At 31.5% G+C, this 23,282-nt stretch overlaps 1 protein-coding gene across 1 annotated transcript in view; it reads left to right on the forward strand.

Moving 5' to 3' along the window:
* sn (fascin domain-containing protein singed) overlaps positions 1–23,282 on the forward strand; it is a 100,389-nt gene that overhangs the window by 25,681 nt on the left and 51,426 nt on the right. The window contains exon 2 of the mRNA XM_088269469.1: positions 21,752–21,990. Coding sequence (XP_088125595.1) covers positions 21,759–21,990 — 232 coding nt within the window. The 5' untranslated portion in view covers positions 21,752–21,758. The remainder of the gene's footprint in view (positions 1–21,751; positions 21,991–23,282) is intronic.

A 23,282-nucleotide genomic window follows, 5' to 3' on the forward strand; every position in this document is an offset into this window, starting at 1 on the left:
ATGACTTGCGTTATCGACTACACCTCGTGATATTTTATACTTTTACACCTGTTACAAATATTTATGGAAAACAAATGAAAGATTTTGCTGAAATAGTTATTAAATATTATGAAAAACTCACAGAGAACTGCGTCATCGACTACATTTGTAATATTTTATACGTTTACACATGTTACAAATATTTATGGAAAACAATTGAAAGATTTTGCTAAAGTATTTATTAAAATATTTTAAATAACTCACAAGAGACCAAAAGTTTTTTTAAATAGGAAGATCTGGGCATTTCGGTGCTTATGACCTATGCTTGGCTGGTTTGAGTGATCAAATTATACACTGTAACTTACCGAATAACCGTATTTATTTTGATTTTGAAAAATCTGTATTATATTTTAATATTCTGTGTCCTCTTCTTATTCTAACCCGTATCCGCATCCAGTATTGCATAAGGCACTGCATCGTATTGACCCAGTGTCATATTGCATAAAGGCAAGGTGATCAGTCCTGCGGTTCTTGTGCCAGGCCAGGGTATAAATAAATATGATATAATAAAAGGTTTTTAAATAAATATGGGCAGGAAAATCTTTTTTTAATATTCTATATAACAGTGAATAATTCACATACTCTACATTTTTTTAGATTATAAATCATTTAGTCACCGCGTTTATCCGACGCGGTGCCCTATGCACCATTAACGCAGTTAGAATAAAAACATTTTCTTCCTTATAATGATTGTAAAATTTCTTTTTCTGTCCTAAATTACTGCATTTAGAGCGATTTAAAACCATAATTTGATTCGACAGTCACTTAATGGTAATTAATATCTATCCATTTTTTATTAATGTTTTAGTTGGTAAATACTACTTGGTATTTACCAAGTAAAAACAAAATTTAAATTTTTTATGCGACTGCTAGAATGCTGACTTAAACCTCAAACAAAAACTATAAAGTTGTTATTTTATTTGTGTAGTGTCGTTTAAATAAAATCCACGGTGTTACTTCATTGTGTTCAGCAACATTTAATTTGCTTGAGATTATCTTGATAAGATAGTCACTATGGATTTATGCGAAATACAAATTTCGTGTGCTTTCGTTAAATAAGCAAACCAATTAAGGATCATAATGAGACAATGTTACTATAATTTTATACTGTATTTCGTGTGAATCTCTTAGCCGCTGCGATTTCCAACACGATACGCGTAATGCTTTTTACGTGTTCTTTCAGACAATTTCAGATCACTTCATCTTATTATATGTGCTACTTTGATCCTAATTAAATAAAACAATTTAAATACTTTTGTTATTTTTTTTAAATTAAACTCTTGGAATAAACCACTGAATGAGTTTCGAAAACTTACAGATGTTTTTATCTACAGGTGAAAATTAAAACCAAAGAGCAAAAAAAAACTTATTCTTCTTCTTCTAATCCGTATCCTCACCCGATGATGCATAGGGCACTGCATCATATAAACGCAGTGTTATCTTGATCGTTAGTTGACACGTGAAGGAAAGGTGATCAGCCCTCCGCTTCAGGCACCAGTCCAGGGTAGTATTGAATAAATATTGGAGTGAAAAAAATCACTTTTATTTATTTCATCCCCCCTGGGAATCGAACTCGGGACCTCCAGTACGATAGCCGAGCGTGCTGACCATTACACTACGGAGGCGGACAAAAAATATTTAGGGGTATATATAGAGGTTAATAGGGTAATAAATATAGGGAGGGGGTGTTAAGGAACAAGATTTTTTCTAAAAGAAAACATAGATAATAATGGTAAAGTATTTTGAACCAGTATGTTATTAATTAACGTTTTATCTGAATTTAAATTTTTATGTATTTCTAAATTTTCTAAATTATTCATCACTTGAAGTGTATGAGAGTCAAATGAGTGGTTACTTACTTATCAACATAACTAACTAACTAACTAACTAACCATCACGCCGCTTCCCCGCAGGGGTAGGCAGAGAGAATAGAGCGCTACACCACTCTGTCCTTGCAAACATTCTTCGCCCCTTCCACGTTCATGCATCTCCTCATACATACCCGCCGATTGTTACGACTCCTAACCTGACCACTTTCAAGTATTTGGCATACCTGATCGTGCCATGTTTTTCTCGGTCTTCCTCTGCTTCTTTTCCCGCTAACATTCGCCTCATAAATTTGTTTTACCGTTCTTTCCTCACTCATTCGTTCTACATGTCCAAACCATCTCAACACACCTTTCTTAATTTTATCGATGACGCTTATCTTATTAACATGTCATTCCACAAAGTTGATACCGAATCAATAAATAATACAAATAATACAAATATGGTATTCGTTAATCTTGTTAAAATTTGACCTTTAGTGAAAAGTCTGTTAAAAAAATACAAATAATTAGTCTGACTCTGACCCCCGGTATCCTACCCTCATTTAAAATAAATTACATAAATAATTACATACAACATTTTGAGTGTGTCCAAATACTTGTTCACAAAATCTGGATTATCTCCAATTACATGAGTTATTTTCATATTATTTTTTGACATCTCATCAAAGATGAAGAAGAATATGGAAGTCTGAGCACATATAGTCATGCCCGGACTTTCATATTCTTCTTCATCTTTGATGAGATGTCAAAAAATAATATGAAAATAACCCCTGTAATTGGAGATAATCCAGATTTTGTGAACAAGTGTTTGGACACACTCAAAATGTTGTAAATAAATTATCTGGTCAAATTATAAGCTTAATAATAAAAATGAAAATGGTATTTTCTGGCGTTTCTCATGTGTGTGAATATAATCCAGGATTCGGACCTCACATACTAATATAAGAGTTTCTGCTTAATAAAAATGCTTCTTTACATCTCACCAATAGATGTCTCTAGTGAAGTTCTAGTGATTCAAGAACAAATTTTCTAAATTGGTTCATATATATAGAACTTCCAAGAATTTGAGTAGTGTGGTTGTCAATAATGGGTAGAATTGGTGAATGTTACACGTGTGTAAAGTGATCACTTAAACCAGCCTATGACGGTCGTCAGCCCCGTAAATGCCCAGACTTCCATATTCTTCTTCATCTTTGATGAGATGTCAAAAAATAATTTGAAAATAATTACATAAATAATCCTTAAATTCATCACATTCTCTAGTAAGTAAGGTGCCAGCGCTCAAGACCTATGTGTTAAGAAACTCAAAGCGAACGTAACCGCCTTCGTTCTGATCATTTATATCTATAAAGATATAGATATTAATTATCATTATTATTATTGTCTCTGTGTATTTGATTTTCTTTTGGTCCATTCAACTTAATGTTTTAAACACCTTTATTTGATTATGTTTATGTTAACTAAGAGTGTAAAGTAATGATATGCTTAATTGTAAACAAAACGTCTTAATTTCTTGAATATTTTCTGCAGATACTTTGTGACACATTTTAAACTTTATAAAATTAAACAACTTTATTTTAACCACTTTTTTATTATAAGTACACTTTAACTGACCGGTTTCAACTAGGACCTTTTCATCATAAGGGTTTATTAAATTCTAAAACATTAAAATATTAAAATACTCATAGTTAATTACATTCCCTTACTCCTAAAAAAATCTTAACCCTTTTATTTTAATAATAGTAAAACACTTTGTATTGTCAATCATGGGTAGAATGGTGAATGTTATACTATACAAAGTGATCACTTAAGCCTATGACGGATCGCAAGCCCTATAAATGCCTAGACTTCCATATTATTCCTCATCTTTGTTTAGATATCGACACAAAGAAGAAAAATTAAATCAAACCCCCATTCAATGTACTCATTACTTCATTTTTTAATAATATAATATATTTATGTATCAAATATTAAAAATCAATTTTAATATTTAATATATAAATTAAAATGGAGTTCTACAAATTAAACGCCATCTCTTTAAATAATATAATAAATAACTTTAATATCTGTTTTATGTTAAGGTAGTATTTTATATTAAGTACTTTATATTTCTTGTTTTAATATCTGTTTCACACTTTTAAATCACAAAACGAGAGTTCTGCGTGGTATCGTTTTGCACGAAAACGCCCAACCATATTTTTCATTTATTTAAGCTAGTGGTCATCCGATATTTTATATTAATTTCCCTAATTTTTATATAATTAAAATTATATTCATTTACAAAATTCACTAAGATAGCGGTAATCCAAACTAATGAACAATCCCTGTATGAGTGTTATGTTGATACATGATGTATCACATTATAACAGCCGATTAGTAGTCGGAGAGAGCTGCCCATAACAGCACCGGCCGGCACTTCAAAATAATGATGGATCACTTCTGTGTACCGCTGCGAGTGGATAGCAGAGAGTTCGCGATGTATTTAGGTGATTTGATCTAAAATTAATGTATTGTACGATTTTTGCTTCATTTTAATCGAATTGCATTATGCAGAAATAGCTGTTTAATAAAATTGGATCAGTAACCGTTTCTAGCTGTGAACCTAATTATTGTTGCTTTAGTATACTGCACTAAAAATACAGAGAAACAAATCAAACAATTATTTTCATTAATTGAATTTGCACTCACTTTGTTGTAAAATCTATCCATTTTTAATTTAGTTTTACTTGGTAAATACCACTATTTCTTAAAATCTATTGGGACACGTGTTTCAATGCATTCTGCATCATTTTCATACGGTGTTTATATATTCACAATACATCTTAAGAAATAGTAGTATTTACGTAGTTAATCTTAAATTAAAAATCAATTAATTATGTTCAGTAGTCGTATTATTCTAAAAGACAAACTGCCTAACTAAATCATCTAACATATGGGGTCAAACTATACCAGATACTTTTTTACAGATACCATTAATTTAAAATCTTAAGACAAGATTTAAAATTTTTGTTTTTTGTAGAATGACTCAAAAATTAATATAGATTAAACCGTAGTTAAAGATTATCTACATATGAAAACTAATTATTGCAAATACCGTATTGCCAGTAAGACGTAAATTTCTTTAACTCGATCGTAATATTATTTACACGGATAGGTATATAATAAATCTGTTTTTTTCTCATTGTATTTTAACTTTTTTAAACCCTTATCCGCACCCCAATGGTGCATAGAGCACTGAATCATACAAACGCAATGTTATCTTGTTCGCTAACACATGAGGTAACATTGAACATCCAGGGTAATATTGAATAAATATTAGAGTGAAAAAATCATTTAGGTTTATTTGACCACCCCCCCTGAGAATCGAACCCGGGACCTCCAGAACGGTAGCGAGCGTGCAACGTTTTAGCACGTATTTATTGTATTTTAATTTTATGATAAGAAAAAAATAAAGCAATAACCACAAGGAACCGTAATAGTATTTTAACCACCACACATTTATGTATTGTAGTCTACCACAGCATCACATAAACTGCAGCAATTAACTTCCGACTCATGTATGTAGATATTATACGACGTATGCGAATGCCTGCACAAATATTTTATGCAAGTTGGTGGATTTGTATGCAGAAGCTTGCTTCAACAAATATGTATGTAGCTTCGCCAGTGGAAGCATTTCCCGTTTCTACAAAGGAGTTTCAGTTTAATAATATAGCAGTTGTGGTGTAAACGGAGAAATACGAAGGGGTTCAAGTTTAGTGCACACAGTTTGCAGTATGCAGCTCTGAACAGTCAATAACTCTGCAAACAGGTTTTAAGAGTTTACAGGGATTTTATTTCCTTCGGTTTATTGATTTTAAATAATACCTTTTCTATTTAAGTCCAAGTCTATAAAAGCACCTAAGTGCCAACTTCCTGAATAAGCTTGGTGGAAAATATATATTTTTTAAATTAACGTAACTTGTATCCACTACATTTATAGATTCGGCGTTTGATTTGTAGAACTCCATTTTAATTTATTTACTAAAATAATAAAATAAACACTGTTTTTTTTAGTCTACTAAATTGTATTTTATTGTTAAAAAAAGCACATGATAAACTTTGTGACAATTGTTTCGCCTTGTTTGAAACATTCGTTAGAAAATGCCATAACAAGGAGAAACAATTGATTTTTATATGTTTTTTAACAATAAAATACAATTTATTAGACTCGAAAAATCAGTGCTTGATTTGTATTGTATCCACTATTTTACCGAGGGCATTTGCCTATCAAAATAAATATAATTAAAGCATTTGTCTTTTATAATCACTCTGAAGTGAACCGAAGCGCAGAACTGCTTACCATGCCTTTACGTAATTAATTATCAAGATAACACTGCGTCGATGCGATACAGTGCCCTATGCACGGGGGGCTAGAGTAATTAGAATGTAACTGTCTTAATAAGGTTATTTTTATTGTTAATATTTCTTAATGGTTTTTCATTGTTAAAACTGTCAATAATCAAGTGAAAATGCACTATTTTACAAATACCTGTACATTTCGTTAAAAGTATGGTAAAAATATGTCAACTGATTTTAACTGAAGTGTTACACCCGGTCATACAAGTAGGCATGTACAATATTTACTTTTTGTAGAGAAATATACAATAATATTGAACCCCTTTTAATTTTTTTTCATTACAGCGGTTTTACTTTTCTTTGAAACTGGGCATTTTAAGGTTTATTAAAAAAAACTTCACCCCATTAGTTAAATAAACCAATAAGATCGAAGTTTTGAAAAAAAAATCCTCTTTATTATTTTTGAATATGCATCAAGAAACAAGATTTTCATTTTTCAACTGTATATTCAGTTACTTTACAATTATTTCTCCGTATTCATCCCATCGGCCCATCCATTAGTGCATTCGCTCTGTATTTAATTTACTCTTATCAAAACTGGTCGTCTCTTCAGCCTTCCGTAATTACTTTTAAAACGTAAAGAAATTAAGTGATTTCCGTGTGCAGTTCCGTCGTTATCGCTATAATAAATTGACAAGTTTCCTCAATATTAATTGATGAATAAATGTACGTGATTGGGATAATTTATTTTTATTATTTTTAGACGTCTCAAGGAGAATATGCTAATCATAATTAAGTTTTATTGATATTAGTATTATTATTTTTTTATTATTTCAATTTGAATGATTTAACTAATCGTGTTACTGAGATTAGTAGATATTTTTTTACGATGCTGAAATTTCTGCAGTCCAATAAAAGACAGATAATTTCTTTATCTTTTTTTTTGGATTAAGCTGATTCAACATTTTTTTATCATTTATTCAATTATATTATAGGTAAGATATTCTTATATTTGTGTGTATTATTTTTTATATATTATTTTTATAAGCTCAATTTTAGAAAAATATCTAAGGATGTTTAATTCGGCCCGGGTTGAGATTGAAGCGTCAGAAACGATATTAAAATTTCCCAGAAAAAATCTGCAATTTATGCCGTATTACTGATTATTTGTAACCAGGAAAAGTTACATTATTCACTTCGATCAAATCATATTACAATTACAATCATGCAAATCACAGTTGATTCGTCTGTGATATAAAAAAATAAAAAAATAACGACGCTAATGTTATTAGTTCATTAGTTGGGATTCCGGGACTCGACCTTGATGAACACTAAAAACTACGTATCTCCTAATCCAGCAAATATCGGAAAGCACACGGGGGGTTATTGCGATCGGTATTTAGTACCTCTATCGCATCGTTTGCGTCGATCATATACTGCTTAACACCCTGTATATATTCCGTTAGCGGCGAAATGTCACAGAGATAGTGAAACGTCTAAAAATGACAAATGATTTTCGCACCTTCTCGTAGAAGAAGACTGTATTTGGAGAGAATGTTGAACCGTTTAGTTCAGGCATTCTGAATGATCACCTGCACTTAAACGTTCCCGACAGTCCAGTCCAGTCCAGTCCGACCAGCTAAATGGTATGCCTCGCCATTACCGATGTTTCACGCGTCACTTGCCCCACCACTGTACACGTTACTTGCCTATGCAACTGTAGTGTATAGCTCGCTTTACATCGTACTGACAACTGACAAATTGTTGTCCATTATATACAAACGTTAACATTCCGCTCTGAGATAATGTAGCATCTATCTCTATATTGTAAAATAATAAACGGGGATTCATTCTTTTTAGGGTAATTTAACTTTTTTTTTAAATAATAAACTGTAACATCAGAATGATGAAATAAACTACATACATATGTCATTTATTCGATCGGCAATAATAAAAAACACCTTTTTTAGATTCGGTCGTGCCAAGTCTTTCTTGAGCGTCTTCATTCTATTCCTTAATTCATATTCATATCCTATCATACAAAACTATCAACCATTTTGTAAAAATACGTATCGCTCACTCCTTTCAACAACGTCATAATATATCAAAAATCGTCAATTTTCAGTTGTGCATGTTTTTGGAATGCCCAGAAAATGCACTATATCCCTGGAAAAGCGGCATATTTTTAACTTAATATTTACCCGCTACAGAGCAAAAAGTGTTATTTTTGGATTCTGAAGAAAATGTATTGTTTAATTTTTTTTTTCTACTAATTTTTCTTTATACTATTTTTTTTTCAAATGGAGAAAAAACATTCAGGTTTTACCTAAAAAGATCTGTTGCACAGTAAAAACTTCAATAAGTGGCTTGATATTTATTTTTAATGCATTTCTTTATATTTTATGCGGACTTATTGTTTCAGAATGTAGCTTTTTATGTTAAAATTATACCATTATCGATCTTCGTATTAGAAATGAAAATTAATCAATATTTTTTACCGAATGGAAGAAATGTTTATGTTATCTACACAACGTATTTAATGCATTAATGCCTCAACATCCCTTTGTAATGGACGCCCCGAACATTGATTACATTCGGAAGCTACCAATTTGACTAGGTTGTAACGATAACTAACTTTGCTTATTTTCGGTAAAAAAAAATATGTATATTTTTGGTAACTTCCTCATAAGATTAATCGATGGCCTATTTCAAAATCCCGAAATAAAGTAAAGAAGTAAAGTTATGTGACATCATCTCTCTTTTAAATATTTTGCAGCGCGACACAGGAAAGTTCGATGATATTTTTCGTCGCTTTCTGGAATGAATGACGCATTCTCACTTAATATAGATGAGTCATTGAGTTTGAGGGATGATTAACAGCCTACCCTTTACTTTTCCTCCGTTCATATTAAATTTCGAGCACATAAAATATTATTACAGACATTGAACAGATAACATTTCGATTTAAGTGATATTTGAACAATGGCATTATTTTGTCAGTGTCATCCAAACCGTCTATAGCATGGTTTCCCAAACTATGGGTCGCGAGCGAATATTGATTGGCCCTCGGCACTGTATACATGAATTTTTAAAAAAAGGAAGTGAAATTTTATTCAGGTAATTCCTATAAATTGAAATAAACTTATAGCCAAAAGGTGGGTCCCAAGATTGGAAATTTTTGTTAGATGGGTCGGAGCTCAGTCTATATTATGTCCAGACTATGGTCTATAGTCTATGGCCATTGAAATTCCTACGATATTCACCATATAATGTTTTAAAATTCGATTTGATTTATTCTTGTTCTGTTTGAAAAATATCTTATGTCTGTCTCTTAAACAGCAAAAGTTTTATTCTTCTGACCAATTGGTGCATAGGGCATCGATGCACCGTAAATTCTGTCAGGATTATATCAATGCAAGGTGACCAGTTTTTCGCTCCCGATTCATGGATTTATAAGTGAAATATGTTTAATGGATGAAGATAAGCATATTAACGGAAAATATATAAAAAATCCAGGAGTAATAGAAGGCACCAGAGGAGAGAAAGGAACGCAGCGATGGCTATGGTACTTCGGGTTTCACATACCCGCACTCGTACTAGTCTGTGTAAATTATAAACTAATATGTACCTACGTGTCCTTTGTGGATTCTACGTAATTTTTCAGTCAAAAAAAAACTTTATATTTAGTCATTGATTATTTTGTTTAAAATAACGCCCTCCTAACTATTACATACTTAGATTTTAAACAAACCATTTTGATTGACGTCATACTTGTAACTCTACAAAGGCTGTACTGTAATAATATTGTAGTATGGCGATTCTATTATGCCCGTCAGCAGCTCGCGTGAGAACTCAATTAGCGAATACTTGAACCTTTCAGGGTCAGACAGGCTGATATTATTATCATGACAGAGCTAGGAGCATTGTGCTGGAGACAGTGTGTGCGATTGCTTTCTGGCAAATTGCAACTAAACTGTTATATGAAGGTTCACTGGACTTGTAAGATGTATGTTATGTTAAAGTGAAAAGTAAAAAGACGCCTTTTAAAAAAAACTTTTTCCACAACTAAGCTTGCCTCTTTTTCCGTTGATTTTAACCAAATTTTTAGTTTTTTTTTGTGTTCCTATATTTTAATGATGCCCAAGAGCAATAAAAACTAGTATAAAACGAATAACGACAAAGAACTGGGATAGTTTTCATGGTTGGATGGAGCCTTGCCCTCAACCGTACATAATACGGATATATCATGTGTTTCGTATGTCGTTTTATTGCAAAATGAAATAATTTTTCATAATATCTCATAACAATCTCGCGTTAAACATATGTACTTCAAGATAATTTTATGGTCGTCATCCGAGAATTTCGTACGTACCTACTTGTGACATTTTGTGAAAACCTGGTATTTTTGATAATAGACGTTTATTTTATCTGCTTTTCAAAAAAAGTGTAAAATGAATCGATGTAGTGGTGGTAACTCATAACTAACTGACCAGCACTATTTTTTCTATGTATATTTTGTTTTGATATATTTTGTGTTAAAAAAAATCTTAGCATATCTTGAATCGAAGTATGTAGTTAAACTCATGTTTTCGGTAGTATAAATAATTAATTAAGTCTGTATGCAGGTATTTTGATTACAAAAAATAATCAGTTCTGCAGCAACAATCACAAAAATAAACTTCATTTGGGGTATTCAGTGTTCCTGTAAAATGATTCACACTATTTACGTAACGAAAAGTCCGCATAAAGATATTAATATTTCTATTTAATTATCGTCGTTCTGTACCATCGCACTTAAAATCCGTATAACGTAACCTGATTCCTTATGTTTAACGACGATAAGTAGAAATTATGAAAAAATATAATTTCTTTACTTTCTCTACGATGTCTTTCATTTAACAATCATCAGTTTGACAGTTGGCTTTTGTTAAATAATTTTTTCAATTCCTGACAAATGTTAAATGAAAAAATATCATTTTACTCTCGAATATATTGAACACATGCAATGACTACACATTTTAATATGGCACAAAGACAGATCGAAGACGCGTTTTGTTTATCTAATTTTCGTTAAACCCATTAAGCTAAAATCGTTAATCACCTTTCTAGAATGTATCCATATTTCAGTATTTTTATTTTTTTATTTATTCTTATTTAAATTTATTCTCGTTGTAAAAAACTAGTATTTCCTTTGTGTTGGTACGTTTATTATTCTTCACCTTATAAATTATTTCTCTGTCTACGATTCAACCCCCTTTAATGACTGCTCGCTTTCATCTGAAGCTTTAGTTATATCTGTCCTGAGGGAGGTTTCAGAATAATTATCATTGTGAAGGCCTCAGTTGCGAAGTAGGCATTTTAATCATCGGCTGCGCCAGCCGCCATCTTTAATTTTTTAACCACGCCCCTCAATGGCAGAAAACGCGAATGTCTTTAAATTGAATCGATTCAATGAAATATAATATAATTTTATCTGTCATAGTATATACTAAATTATTGCAAAGTTATAACAAAACTTGTAAAAAGACCATAAAAATACTCCTTATTTTTTGACGTTTCAACGTAGGTGGAGAAAAACATGGAAGTCGGGCATTTACGGAGATACGACCGTCATAGTCTGGTTTAAGTGATCACTTTACACTCGTGTAACATTCAGCAATTCTACCCATGATTGACAACCACACTATTCAAATACTTGGATTTTTTTATATTTGATCCAATTTTTAAAAATGTCCAGACTTCCACACTACTGAAATTCTTGGAACTTCTATACATATTTTTCAATTTTGAAACAGTGCTTGGATTACTATAATTTCACTAAAGACGTCTATGGTGAGATGAGATAAGCTTTTTGTTGAGCAGAATCTCTTTCATTTTCTCAATTGGAGATAATGCTTATAATAACGGTCAAAATGTTGTAAAATACACCTTTATACACATGCAATTACACATATGAAATGGTTTAAAAAATATATTTATAGAAATGGAAATGTGGAAGTCGGGCTATTTATTTAGGAGCTGTCGTTGGTTGGTTTACGAGATCACTTTATACACTAAATCTATCCATTATTGATAACCATATTACTTAAATAACGTACATACTCGTATGTTAATGCTACTTTGATATTATTTTGTGTTATTTGTATCGTTTTCTGTTATTTTTTTTAGTTTCCTGTCTTGCTGTAGAAGTTTGTTGATAACAATATCTGTCAATATAGTTTATTAATGTCCGGTTACTTTATTATCTACTCATAGAAACAAAAGATAATTAGAAATTATTTTCTAATCACCGAAGGTTATGAACCTAGTCTATAATACTCTTGTGTTCATCTATTTATATACAAGACGTCTTATTGAATGAACAATAAACATGAATCGGATGTATGAATAATAATATCTCCCCTTTCTTGAATGTGATGATTATTACTGTAGGAATTATTTACAAATACATTAAAAAAATAGTTTTAAATAAAATAAAAGGAAAAAAATCCATCGTATTGGTGTTACTTTACTTGTATTTATAGATGGTGACCTACTCTTAATTCCCTTTCAGATTTTCTTCTGCGAACCCTTATCTTCACCCAATGGTGCATAGGTCACTGCATCGTATCGACGGAATATTTATTTACTATCCTTAATTGTTTGAAGGAATGGTGATCAGCCCAATTCTTTTAGGGTAATATTAAACAAATATTATTGTGAAAAATCACTCGTGTTTCGATGCATTCCGCATCCTTTTTAAACAACGTTTACGTAAGTATATATATTTTTTAAAAAGCGGAAAACATCGAAACATGTGTTACAATATATTTTAAGAAATAGAGGCAGTTACCAAGTAAAACATTAATAATGCATAGATTTTATCACAAAGTGACTGCCGAATCAATTAATGAAATACATATAGTACTCAACGATTTATTAATAATACGCAGTACTATTTTGATGCCGGTGTTATTGTACTCGTAATAATTGTTACTGATATTATTTTTGGAGCAGCAGAAAATTACGATACTGAGAAACTGTACCGAAGAATGTAATATACGTTAATGTAAACGCACAATAATTATCATATTTACCGAGTAATTCGATCAAATAACTGGATTTTCATTAATATACTGTGTATGTACCGTTGAAAACAAGTATTTTAAGTATGTTATGTTTTTTTTTTGAGATGTATAAACTACAATTTATTCTAGCTTTGGAAACGATTCTTCCAAATTAATGGAACAATAATTCGTATAGCCACTAAAAACAGCTAGATTTGATTTATTCGCAAAACAAGTTTATAAAAATAATGTTAATGACCATCCGGTTTCTGAGCTGAATTAAACGATTCAAATTATTATTTCAATCTTATTTCTTATCTCTTTTTTTTAGTTTTTAGTTTATCTGTGTAAAAAAAAACTTGTTTAAGCAAATATATTACAAATTTCCTTTCATACTTTTTAGCGTTCGAAAACTTATTTTTATTTATAAATTTGGTGTTTTTTATTTTATTATATTTATGATTAAAGGAATAACCCGCAAAGCGTATATTTTAGATGCTTGTCTGCAGGTGGGATAGTAAGGATAGGGAAGGTAAATGTGGAAAATACATCACAAATACCCAGACCAATTGAAAATAAATCTTTCTTGAATTCATTTTGCAATTGGCGGGAATCGAACCCGCGACGCCAGTGTGCCTGTCTAATTTGTAGAACTCCATTTTAATTTATATATTAAATATTAACACAAAACATTGATTTTTAGAGTCTCTAAATTGCATTTCGCACACATAAAAATTAAATTGTTTACAATTATTTCGCCTTCGCAAGAATTCGCAGAATCGGGAAATTACACTTTACACATTACAAATGTGTGCTTTCTATTTTCTTTATTTTAAATTCGACCTTTTTTTAAAAAATAAAATAACATTGTTTTTCACCACTTTATTTATTAGACTTTGTCATCATCAGGGTTAAACATGTACTGTTTAACATATTTAACATGTTTAACCCTGATGATGACAAGGTTCTTGTCGAAACCGGTTGAATGTACCAATAAAAAAGTGGTTAAAAACAAAGTATCTGCAAAAAAACATTCAAGAAATCAAACCTATTCACCCAATGCAACGCGTGGGCGGGTACAGTTAATGTCTCTCTCTAACCCTTATCCGCACCCCAATGGTGCATAGGGCACTGCATCATATAAACGCAGTGTTATCTTGATCGTAAACATATGAAGAAAAGGTGATCAGGTACCAGTCCAGGGTAATATTGAATAAATATTAGAGTGAAAAAATCACTTACATTTATTTGACCCCCTGGGAATCGAACCGGGGACCTCCAGAACGGTAGCCGAGCGTGCTGACCATTACACTACGGAAGTGGACAAAACGGGTTCACAGTTAATAGTAACTTCTTTTGCGATGAATTCTTCCTCAGTTATCTGGTCGTTTCGAAAATTCCTTTGCATACCGGAGTACCTACCGAGGTACATTATGTAATCCATTATTTATATCGTTCTGATTGAGTGCGTTCAGAGCTGCCTACCGGTAATGAGAGCGGTGCAATCAGCCGAAGCGCTGAAGGTTATTTGTCGATCATTTCGCGGTCACTTGACGGTAAATGGTACGAGTACTTCGATGAACTGCCTCCTTCTCTCATCACTGATTATATACGCCAATTTATGAAGGTGGATCTGCATTTCAAAGGTCTTCTCAATCAACTAAGCCCGTATTCTTAAAATATGTTAAACGATTAACTTTTAACGGAATACATGCCTTCCAACAAACTCACTGACATCCTTCTAACAAATGTTATTCGTTGTCAGGTAGGTATTATTTTTCATATGTATTGCGTGATGGACGTCAATGTTCGATGTTTTTTTTGATAGATTTTTAGCGTTAAATGGTCAAAAATCGAAAAATATATTTGATATTATTACACACATCGATATTTGAGAAAAAATACTGGCGATATTTGCAATGATTATTTTGTTCAAATGTTTCTGCTGATTTTTTAAAATGGGATTTGCATTTATTATTTACCTTGCTTACACTTGAAAACTGTATTTGAAACTGATTTTCTGACATCATAACACATCATTTTGTAACAGAGAGATTCAATAGGTTTATATATATATATATACATTTTTTGCGATATATGCGTCTTAATACTACGTTTTGAAATATATCGAAAATTCAAACTTTGGCCTTTTAAAATTTACAGAATCTTGAAAAGACCGATGGAAAAAGACTACAGCAAAACAAAAAGCTGATATAACGTCACCATATTTAATAGTTGCGAGCTCTTTGGTGTTTTAGCACATAGTGTATATACAGAACTACGGTAATTTACTTGAGAAAACTGTTATTTTACGTGTATGAGAAATATATATTTTTTGAACTTACGTATTTCAGAATTCGAGCACAAATCTGTTATTTCTCGTTATACCATTTCTTTCCAGTGGCTGTAATCAAGACTGATGTCTTAAGGCAACTATTGTGGTTTTTCTTGTTACGTACAGACCTCGAAAACGTGGAATTATTTTAAAACGAGTGACTGACTGTCTACGTAAAAGGCTATGTCATTAAATATTTTGGTTCAACTGTATAACACTCGTATATATATTACATCAAAATAAACGTTTTCGGTTATTTTCTTTAACGCTTGATGTGATCATATAATTGGATATAAAACAATGTATTTTATTTATGCTGTATGTGCTATATCCGTTATACCTATAATTAAATATTATCAAACACGTATGTGTATCGTGTATAATATAAAACCATTTTTTTTACAAATTAATGGTTTAATAAAGGGTTTTTATGTATGAGCTTATGTTTTATATGATTATCAATGTAAGTTGTAAAGTTTTTAGTAATAACACTTTACAACTAACATTGCTTTTCTCTTGCAAGATATAAAAAAAAGCTTTTATTTACTTACATTAACACTTAAACTCTATTAAATAAAAAGGCTGTTTGGCCGCCGCGGTTTTCGCTGGTGACGTTGAGAGGAGCTGGCCGGATAAGATTTTTTTTTAAATTAGCTTTGTGGCATTTTTTCTACTTTAAAATTATAGTAATTTTGTATAAATAAATTGTTTACATATTTCAAATAAGTTGTTATAATTCATTTAGAAGTGCCCTTATTAAAAGACCCATATTTAACCTTTTACTCTATTTTAAAGGTATGTTTACTTTTTTGCAAGTATTTTTTACGTATAAAACAACTTGCTTAATTTCAAGCATTATTTAATTCACATCAAATATATTAGATTTAACACTCGAGATATTATTATCAAAATGTTATAGATAGAGATTGTTATCAAAATGTCATAACCCTTAGAAAAGCGACGTGAGATTTGGGTGAGATCGAATTTCTTTTTAAAAAATCGGTTATTTATGTGTTAAGATACGTATAACATTTAGCGAGTGTTTTTGCCTAGAATTTTAACTCATGAATTACATGAAATTATAGTAACTTTAAACATAAAGAGTAAATCCACTCACAAGTAGGCATAGGCTATGAAACTTATAAAGTTGAAGCCTGAGTAGGGACATGATAAACGGTGTTGCATAAGCCGTAGCTAGATTTCAGAGTCACTTGGACGTTAGGTAATTAAAAAAAAAAAAAAAAAACGTAAAACATTTTTGAGATTTACGTATTTAATAGGGCCGAACGTTGTTAGTATTATGTTACGAAGCATATCAAAATTTGGAACTCAAAGTAGCGTAGATACAGTTTTTTCGTCATCAGAATAAAAACGATGAAATATTATTTACCTAATTAAAGACAGTTTGATTTCTATTCATATCTCGCTTAGCTACCAAAAATGAATACATTACACCTCGGTAAAGGTGTTACTTTGTATACGCTTTAAGTGTCTTGTAATTATTCCTTTTAAATTGCCGAGTTTGTATATTCAGTTGTCGTAATATTTTCTAAATTAATAAAACATTTTTATAGTGCCTGCTTTACACAGAAGCTGCTCTCATAAATAATTAAAATGTTTATCGTTCACTACCCTCATAATTGCTCATTAGATACTGATACCGTGTTTTCTAATGCATGCTTCCGATTGGTTTGAATACCAAAACACGTGTCGTAATTGCCTCGGAAAAGGCGACCAAGAGCTCCGTGAAATTTGAATTACGGCTAAACAAGCCTAACAGTCTTGTGAAAATGTGCATTGATCTTTTCTGTTGAAATTTTCACTGGCAGCGTTGATGTTTTCATACTATTTCATTCGCTTTAATACAAATTTTAATCTGTAATTTTTTTTTATATCAGGCCAGTCTAAACTATACATACATACATGTAAGCACCCTACTTTCGTGCATTTTCGTGAATTTTTCAATCAAAAATAAAACAACAATATATGTTTCATTATGACGTACACGGTATTTCTAATTATTAGGTAATTCTATCGGCTTGTGTTGATAAATAGGAATCAAATTGTGAAGAACCCAGAAACATTTACTCAGAGTACGCGACATCAACCACGGGACCACAACCCGAATTTTCCGTTTTGATCAAAATGTTATATGTTATTGTACTCAATATTATTTTTTTATTGTTAGCCTATAATGTCACATTTCATTTGGTACTGGGTTTTATTCTTTGTTAGGTCAAAACGAATACCTACTCTAACAAAATCAGTATTTGTAATATTTTGATTTCAATATAAGAAAGACAATTTGATGAATTTATATTTATAACATTTTTTATGTATTAAATACACTATATTTCTAATAATTATTGATAATTATGGACGTTCAACAAACTGTTAAAATCGGGCGAAGAGCAAAACTTCGTTGTTTTATTAACTTTTGACCAAATATTAAAAATATTATATGAATTAAGGGTTTTAAAATAAGCAATACTTGTCATTACATGTTCAACTCACAACGAAATCGGTAGATCGATAAAAGCGTTAAAAGTTGGAGCATTAAACAGAAGTTGTTAATAAGGTTGTGGTAAGGTATAAGAAAAAATCATCAACACTCCTTAAACTGATTTTCCCATACCCTTTTGTTTACCATTATTTGGCTTAAGATGGTTTTAGCTATATACATAATGAAGAAACTTTGACCGCCTTTGTTTGGTTTACAAAGTGCGTGCGACACACCTACATCAGAAGGATTGTTAAAGTGGTCATTACAGTTTAACTTGCTTTGTTATTGTTATTGATTTATATTTGATCATACAAACATACAAAGTAAATATCATTAAGTTACAATTTAATGACGACAACGAAAGACAATTTATTATGACGGAGGTTAAAAGCCAATATACGAGTACTTGTATTGGAGGCATATATTATATACATAATATAATACATATGTATGTTGCTCTATAAACGATCCTGCGCATCTTTGTAGTGTCGCTTGTTAAGTGCGTGAGTACCACATATTGTCTTTAAATTTCTAATAAAATTAGCCATTCAGTAACCTTATTTTTTTTCAAAATGACAAGGTATTGGAAGACTTTCATTAAGTTCTGTATAATAAAACGCTTTCGTTATTTTTCTCCCAATATGGATGTATTTTTTATCATTGAATGTTCTCCCAACCGTATTCCCGGATCTGATACAGAAGCATATAGACTCACTAACAGACCCTCTTGCAAAGCATTTTTTTAATGAACTTAGTTGCGAAAATTATAGAAAATGTGAAACAAAATTCTATCCCAATTTTACTGTGAATTTACATTTAATAGCTTTCAATATTTTTTATATCAGTTTAAAATTGCATCGCTACATTTTGTCAAGTCTCTCCCCCTCGCCAATAAGTATCTGCCGTGTTATTTATCTATCCGCTATCGCTGGTGGCTAATTAAGGTGGAATTAGTTTTATTGGGGCAGTACTGGCACGCTCTGAGGAGCAGAGCAGATGAACACAACAAAATCGTCTCGGGTCTTGATTCCTCTAGCCGCCATTTTGCAATATTTTTACATTTCTTGGCTTCCCCGTTCGTTGCACTCGACATTATCTCATATTCGTCTGGTATACAGTTACGTGTAATGAATGGTGTATTTATACAAAGCAACACAAAATATTTTTTATCTCTTATTTTAAAAATCAAAGTTAATCTAAAAAAACTAGTAAATCTCAGCTAAGACAAAGATTTGATGCAGCAATCAGTAGCAGTCAAACAACTAGTCAATCTCAACAAAGACAAAGATTTGATCCAACACGAGTTGTACGTTTACTGTCGCTTTTTTTGTAAAAATAAAATAAAACCTTCTATATTTCAGTATTGCTTCCTATATTCTAACCGTTAATTTATTTGTAGCTTGTCACTCTATATAGTCGCTAAATAGAACACTCAGGAGTTTCCAGAAGTAAAGGTTAAATTCTCTTAAGTTTTCATTCTATATTTTGTATAAATTAGTTACAATATGTAAAATGAAAATACTTAGTATCATAAATATCATTTGATACTACTAGCCAAATTTATACCCAGTATTTTCATTAGATACATTGTTTCAAAATACATATATCTATAAAAATATCAATGATATTTACTTGAGAATTACATATTTTGGAACTTCTATGAAAATACCTCGCGTTAGTCGTTATCTTCGTTTGTTCATAGTGAAACTGGCAGTTGTAATTTATGTTAAATCTGCATATAATTATTCTATTACACTACCAGTTCCTCTGGATTTTCTTCAGCTCTTGCGCTTCGTCAAAAGGGTGATCTTTCACCCGTAACAACACTGTTCGATCGAATTAACAAAAGTACATTCTTACTTGAACCTACTTCGAGGTCGTTTCTCCGGAACCAAGTAAAGTCATGTTCAATACTTCGGCCAAACCCGTTTGAGCTTCATCAATACATTTCCACGCGCGTTGGCCGATATCTTTCCATCAATGAATTTCACTTCGGATTTTTTCTCTCATTTAATTTGCTTTTAGTTTTACCCCGCAATTTCTTCTGCCGAGAAACTAGTTTCTTCATCACCTTTTGGAAATCTTATATTTTTTTATCTACTCTTTCCCGTTTGATATCCGTAAGACTTTCTTTGTTAACTTATTGTAAACTGTTAGCATTTAATTATATTCGTGTCAAATGTTCTGATCTCGGACCGCTCGCCATAATTATTTATCAATATTGCCTTCGGAGTTGCCAAACTTTTTTCGACGAATCGATTTCGAATACATTTAGTGGGGCATTGTTTTCTCGGTGCATCATTCATCAGCATCTTCGGTAACTGACCCGCTTTCATACAATCTTCTCCATTGTGTTGCAGAAGTTTCTAGACGATGCAACTACAAAAAAGTCGACTGTGCATAATTTTCACACCGTTATGTTCTGTTATTGCGAACTTTTCTGCAAAGTATTTTTCTGTAAAACTTCTCATAGATATCATAACAATATCGTGTCAGCATACGAATATATTTCTCGGGATAAAAAGTGCCATAAATCATCATTATGCATTCCATACCACCATTTGTGTTTTCAAATAGCCTAAAATATTTTTTTATAACTAATCTGCATTGTTTATATTTACAATAAACAAAATATATATCCCTAAATTGTTCCTTACTTTATTTGTAGCATGACGCTCACTTAAAGCGAAGTTTTCCCAGAGGTGATTAACGTACAGTGATTATTTATCGATTATATATAAAATTAAAATAAAACACTTTAATTATGCGTATTTGTTTTTCTTACTTTTATTATATTCTTTTTACAATTCAATTTGTTTTGTCAGACCCACTAATCCACCTGATGTGGTTTGTCTGTGGAGTTCTTATTTTGATTTTAATTTTATTATTATCATCATATTCAAGTAATTTGCTGAATTACAATAAGAAATAACATAAACGCATAAGAAGAATGAAAAAAAATTGCTAATATTTACAATTTATATATTTGTTCTCGTTGAATACATTTCAAGTATTATTAAAAGTTGGTTAGGTGGTGCATCTAAATTTTTTGATGTGGTGGCATCGATACTAAGTGTGAAGGTCTTCACGAAAAAGTTAAATTTTCAATATTGCACAAAAATAATTTAAATGCAAATCTATTATGTTTATTGTATTCTATCAAAATCTTAATTAAAGTTGCGACAAAACGTGACCAATCATGTGTTAAACCAATATGAAATCATAAAATCGCACCAAAAAGTAACAATTTTACAAGCTAGAATTCCTGATTTCTTAAAATCATTTATAATGGAAATGTAACGTTTTGTTGAGAAAATCCACAAGTGTTATAATATTGGTATGGACTAGTACAAGTAGTAGCGCAAGACCGATTCCTTTAACGCGAGTGTTTTTGCCTAGAATTTTCACTCATGAATTACATGAAATTAAAGTAACTTTAAACATAAAGAAAATCCACTCACGAGTAGGCATAGGCTATGAAACTTATAATGTTGAAGCCTGAGTAGGGACATGATAAGCGGTGCAGCATAAGCCGTAGCTAGATTTCAGAGTCACTTAGACGTTAGGTAATTAAAAAAAACGATTCCTTTAATGCTGTTCGTCTCTGAATTTGTTTATCTCTGTTCTTCAACATTCATTCAATTTTCTTTCTTTCTTCCAGTATCATAATGGCGATGAACGGAATGAACGGACACCACCAGGAGGGGACGAACGGCTCAGCTTCCGCTGGTGACATCATCACCCAGAACCAGCAGCGAGGGTGGTGGACGATAGGGCTGATCAACGCTCGCTACCGCTACCTGACGGCGGAGACCTTCGGATTCAAGATCAACGCCAACGGCACCAGCCTCAAGAAGAAACAGATCTGGACCCTGGAGCCAGCTTCCAACGCAGGAGACAGTGAGTACTAAGATGATACAATTTCTAAAATTTTATTGATATTCCAGTCCAGATTAGTTAATTTATTGGTTGTACACCGATCCATTTAGTTTTTATTGATACTCTTTTGGTTGACACTTCCGTCCATTATTTTTGTCAACTTATTATTTTTTAACATTATTTTTGATATTTCAAAATAGATGAAGAATAGTATGGAAGTCTGGGCATTTACAGGGCTTACGAACGTCATAGGCTGGTTGAGTATAAAGTGAACACTTAAACCAACCTATGACGGTCGTAAGTCCTGTAAATGCCCAGACATCCATATTTTTCTTCATCTATGTATCTTGAGATTTCAAAAATAATGTATAAAATAACTCCTAATTGGAGATAATCCAGATTTGTGAACAAGTATTTGGACACACTCAAAATGTTGTAAATAAATTATCTGGTCAAATTATAAGCTTAAATAATAAAAATGAAAATGGTATTTTATGGCGTTTCTCATGTGTGTGATTGAAATCCAGGATTTCAAAACGCACTAAAAATTCTGTAACTAACTATTTGTTGATATGGTTCTGGTCCCGTGGTAAGTGTCGCGGACTCAAATTTTAAAAGGAGTTAAATTTCTATGTTAGAGCTTCTCTTCCACAACTTGAATCCTATTTTTAATAATAGGCCGCTTTGGTCTACGATAATAATATGAAATCGAAGCATTTGTGTTTATTTATTTGTTTTCATAGGAACACAATATTTATCTTTACAAAATATCCATTTGGTTTTTGTTGATGCTGGTTAATACTTCATTTCTAATAGGTTTTTTCATATGAAAATATTACTTATATTGCATTGAATATAGAGAAATATCTGCTAGGAAACAATCGTTTGCACCGAAAAATTACTCTGTCTACAATAATCAAGTCACGCGAACTGTTTTTTTTTTTAGTTCATTAGGTCACGAGGAACCAGTGCATTTTGGACTGTAATAATATTTACTTTCAATATTTGCTTCTTTCTCTGACACTTATCTGTTGCGCATAATAAAATATCTATTCTGTATTTTCTGAGTATCTTATATGTACAAAAGATGTTAGAGTGTCAACATGATATTCCTACTTATGTTAATAATAAATAAAACCCTTATCCGCACCCCAATGGTGCATAGGGCACTGCATCATATAAACGCAGTGTTATCTTAATCGTTTACACATGAAGGAAAGGTGATCAGCCCTCCGCTTCAGGTACCAGTCCAGGGTAATATTGAATAAATATTACAAAAATTATCTAATAATCATTAATTAATTATGTGAAAA

This window comes from Brachycentrus maculatus, unplaced genomic scaffold, assembly GCF_059751285.1.
Source record: "Brachycentrus maculatus isolate JH-2025_06_01 unplaced genomic scaffold, ASM5975128v1 h1tg000353l, whole genome shotgun sequence".
Classification (NCBI taxonomy): Eukaryota; Metazoa; Arthropoda; class Insecta; order Trichoptera; family Brachycentridae; genus Brachycentrus; species Brachycentrus maculatus.